Raw genomic sequence first — 15,597 nt, 5'->3', positions numbered from 1 at the left:
CCACATAAAGCTTGGTGTGTGTACCTTTGCATGAGGTTCCGGGGTGTAGCAACAACATATCTATAGAGTGCATCCCCAAGCGTTTCTCTTTTCTATGTTCCCCCCCCCAGTCAAACTGGGGCCATTACATAAAATGTCAAGCAGCTCTGAAAGTAACAAGTTGCTTCTCTTGCCTGCATTGTGTGTTCCCACTACAGTTCAGTGCATCTGTCAACTATCATGGAACTCTAAGGAACAATGTTTTATTACTGGAACTTCAATTATTCTTTCCTATAAAATCAATGCATATGAGGTAAGGTTACCCAGTAGTGACCGGTTTAACGATTATGGGAAAGAGGTTGTGTTTATTTGTAGCAGGGATTTGTGATAACAAAATAGTAAAAAAGTAATCAGCAAAACAGTGGGTGGAAGGCTATATGCAGTGCTTTTTTAGGGTAAAAAAAGTGAGGTGTCAGTACTTATGTATTGATATAAGTGTCATAGGTGCCAGCACAAATTGGGTGCCACAGGCAGCAAAAAGTGAGTGGTGTCACAAAAAAAGCCCTGACAACATGTATATTTTGGGCTACAGCTGAAAAGTTGTATAAAATATCATCTCTTTTTGTTCTGTGTTATGTTCTATACTTCTAAAAGCCACAAAAGCCACAAATTAGAAGTGCACAGTTTTTTGATTTGACAGTCTAAACTACATCTTACAAAATAACAGCAAAACAGTGTACTCTGGATAAGGTTATGTTGGTGTTAATTTTCAATTCTTTGTTTCTAAATTTACACAACAGCACAATGGAGAAGAAATCTGATTAAATTTGTAGTGATACTGACTAGCTAGCAAGCATAAAAAAAACACTACTATGGGTTTAGGGTATGAATGGATTTCCCTCACACCGCACAAAACATGAGAATTTAGATAATAGTTAATTGTACAGTAAAACCTAAAATACAGGCCGTATGGATGTGGAATGCTATACAGTCATATCTCAGGTTACGAATGCTGAGGGTTGCACATTTTCAGGTTTTCAGGGTTCCGACGCTCGCGCATGTGCAGAAGCACAAAATGACATCACGCGGATACACAGACGCGCCGGATCGCATCACACGCATGCGCAGAAGTGGCTCTGTGGGTTGCGAATGTGCCTTCCCACACAGATCACGTTCTCAACCCGAGGTATGACAGTACTATGCTTCTCATTACAATAGAGTAGCTATATGTCTGGAATTTCCCAGACATAACCGGGATTCGGTCGTCAGAAACAGTGTTTGGATGGGAACTGGATAAATGTCCAGGAAAATCTGGATGTATGGCAACCCATGTCGGAAGTGTAGATTTTGGTGAATTTCACTAAAAATAGCTCAAAAACTAAAAGCTCAACAATTTTTCTGTCTGGATTTTCACTTTTTGAAATATGGTGACCCTACATTACAAAACAACAGCCAAGCTTCTTAGGATTTGTTTACTTAGCTACTAATGACCAAAATCAACTCTAGCTTACAGGTGTACTTGTGCTGTTGTACAAAGTGCACACAAAGAGACTCATAGAAATTAGTAAATGTAAACTGCATTTTCATTCTTGCTTTAGCTTAATTATGAGCCATACAAAAAAATCTCAGTTTGAGAAGAGCCTTGTTTTTTTCCTGAGGTTGAGTGCTAAGTAAATTGGCTTTTTTAAAAAGGCAAGAGCACAGCCAACATTTTTTCTTAATCTAATTAAGAAAATTTAAATAGAGGCGGTGACCATTTTTTTGCACGTCCAATTGACATGCAACTGCTGACACGTGCATTGGTCTCAGCCCCAGGACACGGGCAGAATGGGCTTACGCAGAAATGCTGACATGCACAATGACCCTGAACTCAACCCCTGCACAAACGGGGAGTTGCCTGTATTTTAATGTAATTAGTCTCTTTCTTCTATTTTCTGAGGAAGCTGTAACTTCATATGCTCAATTTAAAAAACCTCTTGACACAAATATAGTTTAGAAAAGGCAAAGCTAATAAATAGGCTTTATGGAGCCTAAGTTCTTGGCATATGGGCACATTGTAAAATATAATTTACAATGCAGTGCAGGCTAAGAAGCTGCTGAGCAGTAACAGCCTCAACTAAACCTGAAGTGATATTTTCATTTTGAAAATAGAGCCTATTTCAAGACAGCCTAAAACAGGAGTGGGCAGAAGGTAGATCAGAACCAGCTGAAAGATCTCTAGGTGATTTGAAGCAGATCAGCAAGAATTTCTGATTCCCAGTTTAACAATGACAACAAAATTACTCTGCCATCCTGCTGAATCTGCAGAAGCCCCCCCCCCCCAAAAAAAGTTTGTGTGTTTCTGTTTGTGAAAGGGTTGTAATTTCAGTTCAGTTTTGGCATAAAATAAAACTTCTAGTCTCAGAATTCTTTAATTCTAAGCATCTGCTTCTTGCATCTGTCTCTAGTTGGTGAGTGACAAGTTCTAGCAAAACAACAACAAAGTTCCTGCAAGCATGAAGCCTGCCTACCCCAGTCTATAGAGAAGTACTGTAGCACTTCCTGAAGATAAAAAATTGGTAATCAGATTATTTCCTAGCATTCCGTAGGTCTGGCAGACCTCTGCAAATATGGCTTCCAATACATTGTTATTTCTTCTTATTGCTTCCTGACATGCAATGAAACTAGAAACACCACAAAGGTTGCTTTTTGTGTGATCATAGATACAATCCATGTTGGTCCATAGAAAAGTAAGCACAACAACATAAGACCAAACCAAAACAACTCTCATACTTTCAGGTTTATAGTGCTGTAGATACATACATAGAAAGTTTATTTGCATTGGCCACTAGCCATGGCAATAATGCTGTAGATACCATCAAGAGCATGTACAGAATCTATGGCCTTCTGCACAAATAAAATTATGTTCATTTATACACAAACAATGGGACACGGGTGGCGCTGTGGGTTAAACCACAGAGCCTAGGACTTGCCAATCAGAAGGTCGGCGGTTCGAATCCCTGCGATGGGGTGAGCTCCCGTTGCTCGGTCCCTGCTCCTGCCAAAATAGCAGTTCAAAAGCACGTCAAAGTGCAAGGAGATAAATAGGCACCGCTCCGGCGGGAAGGTAAATGGCATTTCCGTGTGCTGCTCTGGTTCACCAGAAGCAGCTTAGTCATGCTGGCCACATGACCCGGAAGCTGTACGCTGGCTCCCTCGGCCAATAAAGCGAGATGAGCGCCGCAACCCCAGAGTCGGTCACGACTGGACCTAATGGTCAGGGGTCCCTTTACCTTTACCTTATACACATACAGACATTATACACCTTTCGGGTAAATCAGCTGCAAATAAGTTAATGCTGATAATGCCTTAGAAAGGCAAAGGCAAAGGCAAGTAATATGTCCCAAAACATGTGAAAAGCTACCAGTGAAGGACAGCTTTAGCATTTGAGAAGGGTAAAAGGAAAATATGAAGTCATATTCTTCTCAGTAGCCAAGAGCAGTAAAAACCGTAAGATTCAGTTTATGAATTACATGACCACATTGGACCACAAGCCTTAAGGGAATCTAAAACCAATGCATAATTAAGGTAATATATTACTTGTCACTATCCTTCCTATAAACCAAAACCAGGGCTCCACAAGATAGCAATTACTACACAGAGAGCAAAGCCAGGGCAGTTTATGATGCTTGGCTAATTTGGTCAGCAGCTTCATGCCACAGAATTATAGGTTTGTAAGTTCACTGTTATTTCATTCCACATATACATAATATAGTAGGCTTGCCTGTTAAGAGCTTGGCAGCACCAATATCGAAGACTTGAAAATTTAATGCTATTCTTATTAATCTGAATTCAAAGTAATAAAATAAAGTCGCATGCCTTACAAATTACCTAACCAAATGCATGGCCTTTCCTTAACAAGGAATATTATCTGGACATGGACTAAAGACATAGCAATTTTAGCAGAAATGTGTACCCTGGCTGCCTTTCCTTTCAAAAAAATCAGACAGCTCACTTTCATCTTGAATGGATCACGATGGAAAGGTTAGCAACACAGACTGAAAACTAGATCCTAAGCAGTCAGGTAAAGATCAGCTAAGAATCTGGAATAAGCTTGGTATCTGAAGCTCTGAAAGAAAACATGGATGACTAAAGAATCATCCATGTATTTTCAAGAAAGCAAAACATGTTTTGAAGAAGAGTCACCCCTCCACAGATAAATTAATGCTGCTTTAAAAAAAGAATGTGTAGTTTCATTTTTCACCATATACAGTAGTGGCAGCGTTTACCAGAAACTTTTCCAATTCACCTGACAAATGTTTGCCGATGCATATAACATTTTTTTATTATATATAAACACTGCAAATTCATACAAACAAAAAAACTATTGCTCTAGCAACATGTGATCTTTAGTTAGTGCAAGAACAAGAATACTATATTTAATGCCCCAAAATCTGTCAGATCAGAATTAAAGCTATCTCATGTTGGCTCGAGCTCCACAAAACTGAGAAACTGAAAATCAAAGCAGGTGCTCTAACAGGATGTCTGCAGTTTAGAGTATTTACAGTGGTGATAGTCTTTAGATTTGTGTACAGTATTTGCAATACAAACCATATACAGTATATATAGTATATTACAAAGTTCAGTTGCAGAAAGCATTGCTTCACATGACTTGTTGCAAGGCAAACAAGCACATATTCTAAAGACAGACTAGGAACAAATTAGGAATTATAGAAAGGTCCATGCAGAAGGCAAAAGGGAAAGTTGCAAAGTACAGTTGTATCTTGGATCCCAAACACCCTGGAACTCAGATGTTTAGGCTCCCGAACGCCGCAAACCTGGAAGTGATTGTTCCGGTTTGCAAATGTTCTTATGGAACCCAAACGTCCAACGTGGCTTCCGAATCAGAACCCAAGATTTGGTTTTCAAACGTTTTGGAAGTCAAACAGACTTCCGGAACAGATTCCTTTTGACTTCCAAGGTATGACTGTACATGAAAAAGGGGGGGGGGAGAGAAAGTAGCGTGGGATAATTTGGTAAAGGTGTCTCAACATTAGACTAGAGCACTGTAGTTATGCTTCCAGACATTGCTACATAGTAGTGATATATATCTGATCTAAAATCAGAAGTGACAAATATCTGAGAATCCTTGGCACAAGTATTCTACACGCCCAGTCAAGCTGGCAATGTTTCCAGTCCTGGATGCAGCTGATCTACATAATAGGGAGAGTCCATGGGTTGGCTTTACGTAAGCTGCACAAAGATGCACAAATGAGTTGCAGTTCTGGCTGCTCTACAGCCTGCGTTACGCATCACATTTTTCCTAGATGACCTCTGTGTGGGGAACTGCATATGCAACATGTGTCTCTCAATATGTCATGATTACACATGTTTGGAAACCATACAGGTCCCCAATGTGGAAACTGTAACAGCATAAAACATTTTCTGTTAAAATTACTAGTACATTTACAGGATGCCTCATAAAACTGATGCAAGCAGTTTAAACTTGTTTCACAAATTATGATTGGAAATTGATTACAGTGGTACCTCGGGTTAAGTACTTAATTCATTCCGGAGGTCCGTTCTTAACCTGAAACTGTTCTTAACCTAAAGCACCACTTTAGCTAATGGGGCCTCCTGCTGCAGTTGCGTTGCCACTGCGTGGTTTCTGTTCTCATCCTGAAGAAAAGTTCTTAACCCGAGGTACTATTTCTGGGTTAGCGGAGTCTGTAACCTGAAGCGTATGTAACCCGAGGTACCACTGTACATTATTAACAAGGTCCTAGCAACTAATGGTAAATAGAAATACCAACTAGGTAGGATTATTAAGGAGGGGGTCTTGTAGTAAGGTTAAAGCTTACTACAAGAAGTAGTAATGGTATGTAATGGTATGTAATGAACTGAAAAAAGATGTTTAAAATAACATTTGTAAAAAACCCCCCAAAAAACAGAAGCTTTCCTTTTGGGAATTATAGGGATAGAACTATCCAAACTGTATAGAAATTTATTAATGTATGTGATTACAGAGGCAAGCACGTGCCCAAAAATGGAAAGACGTCGTCCCAGCAAAAGAAGAATGGATACAAAAACTTATGGAATATGCAGAAATGGCGAAACTTACCAGAAAACTAAGAAATCAAGATAACAAACATTTTACAAAAGAATGTAAATGGTTTATGGAATATTTACAAACAAACTGGAAACAGATAAGAACATTGGCAGGATGTAATAGCCTGCAGCTTTATAAGAGTATATATTTAAAGTAGATGAGTAAATGAGCAAATTAAGTTAATTTGGATTTGCAGAAAATATTAAAAATAAATTTAAAGAACAACAGAAAGGGGGGGAAGGAAGTCAAGTTTTGAAATGGTAAAATGGTTGTAAAATTATTGAAATGTATAAAACTGAAAATCATAAATAATAATGTAAAAGGGATTATTAAGTTAGGGGAACAAGAAACGTGTATTGTAAGCAGGACCAGACAAATTTTAAACATTGTTTATTACATTTATATCCCACCTTTTCTCCAAAGAGTTCAAGGTGGCACACATGGATCTCCTGCTCCTCATTTTATCCTCACAAGTTTGTGAGAAAGGTTAAGCTGAGAGACAGTGACTGACCCAAGGTTAACCACTGAGCTTCATGGCTGAGTGGGGATTTGAACCCAACTAAGTTAGAAACAGACCTGATCACTAAAATCAATTACTTACGTGATTTCAGTGAGTCTACCCTGAGTGCAACTTAGTTAGATACCACCCTTTGTATTTTCTAATTTCTCAGATATTCTGTTGTTTGTAAAAGATATTGCTTCAGGCCACTCTGTTTAGATGTCCCTAAAATTGTTGTATATAAGCACAACTGGATTTCAGAATTAGCTGAAATCCCTTGCATATAATTTTTGTTATGATGTCTCTGAATTAAATTTACAGTGGTACCTCGGGTTACATACACTTCAGGTTACATATGCTTCAGGTTACAGACTCCGCTAACCCAGAAATAGTACCTCGGGTTAAGAACTTTGCTTCAGGATGAGAACAGAAATCGTGCTCTGGCGGCACGGCAGCAGCAGGAGGCCCCATTAGCTAAAGTGGTGCTTCAGGTTAAGAACAGTTTCAGGTTAAGTACGGACCTCCGGAACGAATTAAGTACTTAACCCGAGGTACTACTGTCGTTGTTGTGTTAGTCACTTTCTTCACAAAGGTGACCAACAGCAACATACAAAAACAGTATAAACACTAAAACCGATTATAACAAACACAGCCAATAAAAAGCTAAAACACAGCTTATATAGTCTGGAAAAAAGAAAAACACATCAACGTAGACAAGACAGGTCTTACAGATTCTGCCCACTAAACAAAGCCACAAATTCAAATCGAGGGTCCTGGAAAAACAGGAATTTTTGCCTGGCACCTAAAAATAGATAAAGATGGCACTGGGCATGCCTCTTTATGGGGAGTATCCCACAAGCAAGGAGCCACCAGTGAAAAGGCCCATTCTCGTGCTGCCACTCTCCGAACTTGCTATGGAGGGGTCACACGGAGAAGGATTCAGATTATGAATGCTGGGTCCAAGTTGGTTCATGAGGGGAGAGGTGGTCTTTGAGGTATCGGGATCCTGACCTGCAGAATACTTCATAGGTTGAAAGGAGAACTTGAATTGGAGACTTGAAACTAACTGGCAGCCAGTTTTGTTGTTCCAGAATTGGTGTTACATGTACAGACCACTCTGCCCCAGTCAACAATCTGGCAGCTGAATTTGTAATAGCTGCCGTTTCTGAACCATCTTCAAAGGCAGCCCCCTGCAGAGCTTGTATGAGGTCTGGGGTGGGAGTCTTGTTAGAATAAAGTTATAAACTCAAACAAAGAAGCAGCCTGTTCTTGGTGCAGGGCACCCAACCAGCTTAGCCCTCCAAGGCCCGGGAGAAGTGTACTCAGCTGCCCCCACACTCTGCACAGGCCTGTTCAAAGGAAGCCAGCCCCCCCCCCCCATCGCATTGCAGTAATTTAACCTAGTGGTAACCACAGCATAGTTAACAGTTAAAGTTGGTGGAAAACACTCGGTGCCACCAAGGCCACTTGAGCCTCCAACAACAGGAACTGATTCAGAAATACCTCCAAGCTGCATATCTACTCTGATCCCATCCATCTGGTCAAGGGAATCACCCACTAAGTGTCTTAGTCTTGTTTGGATTGATCTTCAGATTATTGGTTCTCATCCAGCCCATTACCAAGTGAGAAATGGTGAGCACACCCATTCATAAATAAGTAAAAATAAGTATTAAGTACTGTTTTGCTAATTTGCTTGAAAGGGACAGACGGTTCTTTAAAATAATCAAAGCCATACAAAGTGGAGTCTAAAGATGTTCTACACCTGAAAAAATGCATATATACAAGTTAAACATGATTTTGAAACTGGCATGCCAGCATTTCACATCCTGGCAGAGGCGTCACACATCCTACTCCAACCTTCAAGTACAAAAGCAATTTATTCACATTATGTAAAATTTAGTGTGCTTTGACTGCTGCACACTGAATTCACGTCAGCTGAATATTTATGAGCAGATTACAGAAACAAATTTACCACTTTAGCCTTCAGCTAAGTTTAAAGGCATTCAAATATTTATACTAACTACAGCCCACTTCAGACATAAGTTCAATCCTTAATTTATTCCACAGTGAAGTGGAGCAATAAGCAAGGTTCTGCTATATTATGTTTTGCTTCTTCCTTTGATATTTCTAAACCCTGCTTTTAAGCCATTGTCAGGGTGCAGACTTCAGCCTTTGCCGTTCAACAAGCCTACAAACTGGGGCAGGATCTGAGGTATATAGTGTGCCCCATTGGCTCAGAAAAGGCTCTTACTGACAAGCCAGTAGTATCTGTCTTACTTAAGGGCTCAAGGTAGGGCAGAACTCTGCCTTATGCAGCTTCAGGTTGGGAACAAAAGTGAGCACCTATAAACAAGTCATTCCTTCCCATTTTAACCTAACTTATACACAGTGCTAGTTTTCTAGAAAAAGATGCCGGAACTCACCATGAACACCATCCTTGTTCTCTTATAATGGAAATGGTGCCTACCTGAGGTGCCAGAACTGAGTTCCAGCAAGTTCTGGCTGGAAATAAAACCCTGCTTGTACATGCCTTATACTCTAGTACTTACTCTATTAACTTTGGTCATTCTCAGTTGTATCCCATGACTCTATACTGTACTTACAGATTCAATCACTTTCATGTACCTTAGGCCAAAATCAGTTTCTCTATTATGTTTGTTTTCCTGAGCTTCACCCAAGAATCAGTAATTTAAGAGAAGCTGATCAGCAGCTTAATTACTGAACTGTGATTTGCGTCTAAAAGTCTCTCATCCAAACTTTATTTTAACCACAGCAGCTTCAACATTTAGCTGAATATATTACACACAATTTCATCTCTAAAAGAGGTTTATATACATGCCACTAAGTAGCAATACAGGCCAGATTCTGAAAAGATAGAATTCACAAATATTATTCACAAACATACTACAGCCAGATTTATATTACAGTATAGTATATCACATTAGGATCCTTTGAGAAGCATCTGATTTGAATCCAATAACTGTATTTGGAAAGAATGAATGATAGGATCAATATATTAACACAGGATTTTCATGAAAGTATCAAGGTATTTTAAGAGAACATAAAATTCTAATGATGCCTAGTGCAGACATAACTTCAACTTAGCTAACTATTTAAGAAATTATGAGTAAATTTCAGTCTCCCCACACTTGAGTTATTCCCTCTCCTTGTCAGTGTTAATCATGAGATAGCTTTGCATCTGTTAAGAGTTACATTAAACATGGTTGCAAACCAGTGCTAAACTCCTGGTTAAAACGCTAACCTAACAACTTTAATGTGCCCTGGGTTAGATTCAGATTAAGTTAAGCATACTTATTTCCATATAAAATCAATGAGAGCAAAAAGAAGGTGCCTTGGTCCACAAGAAAAATATGCAAAAAGCCACAACCTGGCAACAGCTTTATTAGGAGGAAGGAACATGTCACAAAATAATGAGCAAGCTTTCCTTTATCTGTTTGGATGCTGTGCAGAGGCAGGGGGTTAGTGAAGAGTGGAAGAGCAAAAGTTTGGCTGGTCTGGATATAACTCAGCCTACAGATGGAGACTGCAGACCATACTGGATTAGTCTCTAGTCAGTGTAGGTTTCAGGTTATACCTAAATCTGTTCTGGGGGTTCCTTGAACTATCTGGAGCAGATAAATTCAGGTAGGTAGCCGTGTTGGTCTGACACAGTCGAAATAAATAAAAAATTGTCCAGTAGCACCTTAGAGACCAACTAAGTTTGTTCTGGGTATAAGCATGCATACGAAAGCTTATACCCAGAACAAACTTAGTTGGTATTTATTTGGAGCAGATAAGGTACAGGTCCAGTCGTGGCCGACTCTGGGGTTGCAGTGCTCATCTCACTTTATTGGCCGAGGGACCCAGCGTACAGCTTCCGGGTCATGTGGCCAGCATGACTAAGCCGCTTCTGGTGAACCAGAGCAGTGCACGGAAACGCCATTTACCTTCCCGCCGGAGTGGTACCTATTTATCTACTTGCACTTTGACGTGCTTTTGAACTGCTAGGTTGGCAGGAGCAGGGACCGAGCAACGGGAGCTCACCCCGTCATGGGGATTCGAACTGCCAACCTTCTGATCGGCAAGTCCTAGGCTCTGTGGTTTAACCCACAGCGCCACCCGCGCTAGAGCAGATAGGGGAGAGGAAATTATGCGTTGAAGGCAGAAATCCTTGCGCTAACAGGATGACTTTGTTGGATACCAGCCTTCATCTAGACTCAGCTAGATAATGGTTAATGCTGACAAGGAAAGAGGAACTTCACATGGGAGAAGAGGAAGGAGTATGATCTCCTATGAAAGGAAAAGTCTATTTTCTAACCAGCTCAGTAAACTGCATATGAGTTAAAGCAGTTCTTTTAACAGCTAAATAGCTACCAAATACATGAGTCAAGAGCCGGACTTGCTTTATTTTTTCAAAATGCAGCCTAGACTACCATTAGAACACAGATGGAACAGCAAATAACCATTAGTACAGAACAGCAGGATGAGTAACTGTTCTAGCAGTTCTCTATAGTCCTAGTATCACTGACCCCAATCAGAGTCTTTAAAGATGATGTAACCAACAATTCTGTAAGAAACAGACTGAACATTAAAACATCATTGGAAAGGTATTGTGAAAGCTCTTCAATGCCCTGTTTGGGAAACCGAACATCTTGAACTATTTAAGGCCACTATATACAAGTTTAGACAGCAATTGCACTCATTTATAATTTTCCAACGCAAAATATTTAGATAGGAGTTAGTAACTAAGATCAAAACTGTAAGTGTTAATGGCAGTATTCATTTTTGCAATGCATGAGACAGTTTCCAGACCAAGAACTGTTATTATATGCAATGTAATATATTTACTCCTAACATAAATTGAATCATATGTAGCACTTCCAGCAAACAGTACAAAATTATCAGTCATGGCATTAATCCACAGCAATGCAAACAGAACACACCACTGTGCATAACCACCCACCTTGATAAAACAAATATTTGTTTCTGATGGTATTTTTATTGTTTCAATATTAAAGGAATCCAATTCCTTATGGAAAGACAATTCTGTGCTGTTTTGTAAAACATAGATTTTTCTGCAGTCGGCTGATTATATTAATTTTGCCTGATACTTCCTTCAGCTGTCAGACATAGAGGTGATTATTTGACAGGTGAAAATTTAGGCATGTGTATTGCAGATACCTGAAAACATTAGAGCACAAAAGGGCAGTGTACTGAATCCACAAAACCAATGAACTCAGAGCTAGCACAAAATCTGCAAGCATAATCTTCTAGACCTCGACCATAGATTAAATGTGTTCCACTCCCAATTGTTCTTCCTACAACTTCCTATACTTTTGTCATGTGATGGACTAGCCTTTTGCAGGCAAAGCAAGAAGAAAAATGCTGTGGCATATATGACTCCGTATGTATATGGACTTGTTTGCATAACACTGCTTGGGCTAATGAAAGTCCTAAGGGAAGACAGATACACACAGGGAGTCATGAACTCTTAATCCCACCTCTCATCCCCTGCCTCCCCCCACTCCTTTCTATCAGTAGCCCACCCCCTCCTCAGGTTTATTATTTGCTACCTATGTAGTATTGGTAAAAGAAAAAGTTGTACTTTTTAAAAAATAGACAGTATTACCGGTACTTCAGAAATAAGACACAGAATGCATATAGTGTTAGATTCGGAGAACAATGCTTCCAAAATAATCCCATGTTCACAGTATTTTTGGAAACTATATCCCACTGTTACCCTGGCTAGGTGGGCGCAGGACAGGTCCTCCTGTTATTTTAAGTAAATTGTCATATTCCCAAATGTGCAGAATCGTTTAATATAAAGGTTAATCTATTTCTTATGATTACAAAGCCATGCCACTGAACTATATAAATAGCGATTCTTTTACATAAATAGTGACTCCATTATTTCACAACGGATGTAATTTGCCAGACAAGCGAATTCCCTTTACATTCGTTTTAGACTGGACATGTAGTTCCTCAAAACTGACCCTCAGTTGGAGTTTGAGCCCCTTTTAATTATTTAGAAGCAGTTTATACTTGCATCTTTCATGTGACTCTACTTTTAGAGTCCGTAGAATCAGCATTACTGAAGAATGCTTCAGTAATGCTGTGGTGAAGCTTCAAGAGGGACACTTAATCTTAGCTGAGTTATTCACTAAGGCAACTTTCTATCAGCAAGTTTAACCAGTTAGTGGTCTTGCGCATGTAACAGTAAGCTGGCTTTCTATTAATCTTCTGAACTAGTTCCTTTATGCTACCTGTGCAAAAGTATTTAGGAACTCCTCATCTTTACTGATGACTTCTCATTTATACAAAGCAGACAGTGGTGACCTAGATATGTGACCCACTCTTTTCTACAAGCTATTCTAGAGAGACTAAGCTGTGGAAGCTTTTCCAATGTGACAACTGATTCTCCAGCACTTTCAGCTTCCTTCCCCCCCACCCCCCACCCCAGCAGTACAGAATTCATTCTACAAAGTCGCAGACAAGCCAAGGGAATTCACACCCTGAACATGAATTTCAAACAATATTTTTAAAAATCTTTTAAGCACCCCCCCCCAAATTCGGCACCAACTATGTTCAGAGCTCCAGATTCAATTTATGAGGATAAATTGTAATTATCTACAAAAAGGGGGAGTAAAACAGAGATATGACAAATAGCACCGTCTCCAATCTTTTTACCCTCCAAAATGCTGTATTAAAATCAACTCTTGCAACAATATTCCACCGAAAACAGATTTATAAGGTCAAGGTCAGCCTTACCTCATCCCACTCTGAAGCAAATGAAGGTGATTTCTCCAGCCTTTTCTTTCCAGCACTACAATTGGAAAGTGATTCACTTCTGCTCCCCATAGTATCGTCCTCTGTTGGGGAGGTGGTCAAGAGGTCAGAGTCCGATTTTGACAAGCTACGGCTAAGTTTGAGTTCTGCTCTGGGCTTGCCTCCTGGGTAAATTCTGCCCACAACACTGCTCTTGTCTCCTTCCTCAGCACCACCAGGGTGCTGTGGCAAGTGAGGATGTGCTAAAGTTTCAGGGTCCAACTTGTTGTCACTGGTATGGCGGACAGTTGAATAGACCACTTTATTTTGGTCTGCAGTGCTAGTCTGTACCGATATGGATTCCTCAACATCTTCAAGCTGCATAGCAGTCCCCTCGGTACTTCCTTTGCCCACAGCAGAAATAAGTCTGAAAGGGTCCTCATTTATTTCACACACCGGAGAAGAACCATGCAGCAGACCTGAGAACTGATCCAGCACTTGGACATCTTGGGCATCTGCTTGGCTGTTGCTGCTCCTCCTTTGGTCTTCGGTAAGATGGAAGCAAAACAAAAAAACAAAGGCCAAACACAGAAATTAAGAAACAGAGCTTCGGCTTTCCCTCACTGAGAGGGAGAAATTAAAAAGAACAGTTCAGTATTGTTCTGAGTGCTCAGATCGTACCCGAAGTCAGAGCATTTATGAAATTCCAAACACTGGCCTGATTTATGCAATCTGGCAGCCCGCCCCGTTTCATTTTATTCCTGTTAACACTAACAATCAGCCCTTGCTATATAAGGTTTGGAGAAGTGCTAACTATACTCTGCAGAGAGAGGGGCAGGCTGAGACTCCTGGAACACAAGATATTTCCATAAAGGCCAAAGTGTTATTTAGAGCAGCACTCCCTACCCTTGGCACAGAGCACTGGGTGGGGAAAAATAAAAGCTGCAAACAACCTGCAAGTTCAAAAACATTTCCCCCTCCTCCCTACAGCTGCTTCCTTCCCTAGTGGCTTGAGCTCACCTCCTTATGCAAGAGAAATAAGAGCTCTGTGGTGAGGTTAACTCCACCAAAAGCTTGCTTCTCATTAACAAATTCCTCTACACAGAGTGGATTGCCCTATTGCTTGCAATATGAACTGCTGCTGAAATGTGACACTTAACAACAAATTAAAACATAAGTCTAGTATCAAATAAGAGGACCTGATTTAAAGCATTGGCAGATATGAATTATTCAAAAGTTTGTAGTGAAGAGACAGTTTTATTAATACAATTTCCAATACTCACTATAGGTAAAAGTGAAATTCAAAGACCTTCCCCCACCTAGCACCTTCACTACAAGACAAAGGTCCTTAATAGCTAAATACGGAATGGTGTTTAAAGGGTAGAAAGAGGCAGGACCAAAAACATGGCCTTTTATAGTACATATCACTCTTGGTTAAAGGAATCAAAATGTTATGCCTAGGTTTCAAGCCCTAAGTCCCCCCCCCCTTGCAGCCATTTTAGAGCTCCTTTTATATTTCCACAACAGCCATGTGAGGTAGGCTAGGCTGAGAGTTGGTGACTGGCCCAAGGCAGAAAGTGAACAAGAAACAATTATGACTTATATGTGTTTATAATGTGAAACTGCATGTGCTCAGAGTATTTTTTTTGTTTGTTTATCAAGGTTTAGTTTGGGGTTTGCTGAGAGCTGTCAAACTCCTCAGGCTCAGAGCATATTTTGTAGTCCACAAAATATCATGCCATAATTAATTTCTCAGGCTTTAAGATACTACAATACTTATTTTTTGGTACCTTATTTCATGTGTTCTATTTTTAGAGAAAGGGGAGCCCAATTTTGGGAACTGCACCAGGATCCACAACCATTTTAATCCAGCCTTGGCTAAAGGTCAGAGGCAAGAAAGAGATAAAAGTGCAGAATGTCTTCCCACCTTCTGTGCAAGGACTGAGACTATTTAATGTGGTATCTATACGTAATGTTAATATTTAGCAGCACTGCATTCAGAGGGTGGAGAAGCAGCTGACAGTGTGTGTTGCACACTGGAACATTTGACTGTCCCAAAGCCAGCAATGAAGCCCAACAATAGGGTCACTGTTCAAGGGAAACAGTGGATGTGCTTTCCATCTCCTAAAAGCAAAACAGCAAACAGAAAAATATTGTCTGTCATGAGCAAAGTCTTGTGATAAACCTTTGCAAGCGTTTTAGTAATGCTCCATATTTAACACTCCAAACTATGCTTTGCTATCAGAAAAACTGGTGTTGCTTTTTT

At 40.0% G+C, this 15,597-nt stretch overlaps 1 protein-coding gene across 18 annotated transcripts in view; it reads right to left on the bottom strand.

The window, feature by feature from the left end:
- Positions 1-15,597, bottom strand: part of ANKS1A (ankyrin repeat and sterile alpha motif domain containing 1A) — a 119,193-nt gene that overhangs the window by 53,988 nt on the left and 49,608 nt on the right. For all 18 annotated transcript variants that reach the window (XM_083617947.1, XM_083617958.1, XM_083617946.1 and 15 more), the window contains one exon: positions 13,335-13,876. In XM_083617947.1, coding sequence (XP_083474073.1) covers positions 13,335-13,876 — 542 coding nt within the window. The remainder of the gene's footprint in view (positions 1-13,334; positions 13,877-15,597) is intronic.

The sequence above is a fragment of the Podarcis filfolensis genome, assembly GCF_964270895.1.
Source record: "Podarcis filfolensis genome assembly, chromosome: 6".
Lineage (NCBI taxonomy): Eukaryota > Metazoa > Chordata > Lepidosauria > Squamata > Lacertidae > Podarcis > Podarcis filfolensis.
The sequence above is the reverse complement of the archived record's forward strand: the minus strand, read 5'-3'. Positions and strand labels throughout refer to the sequence as shown.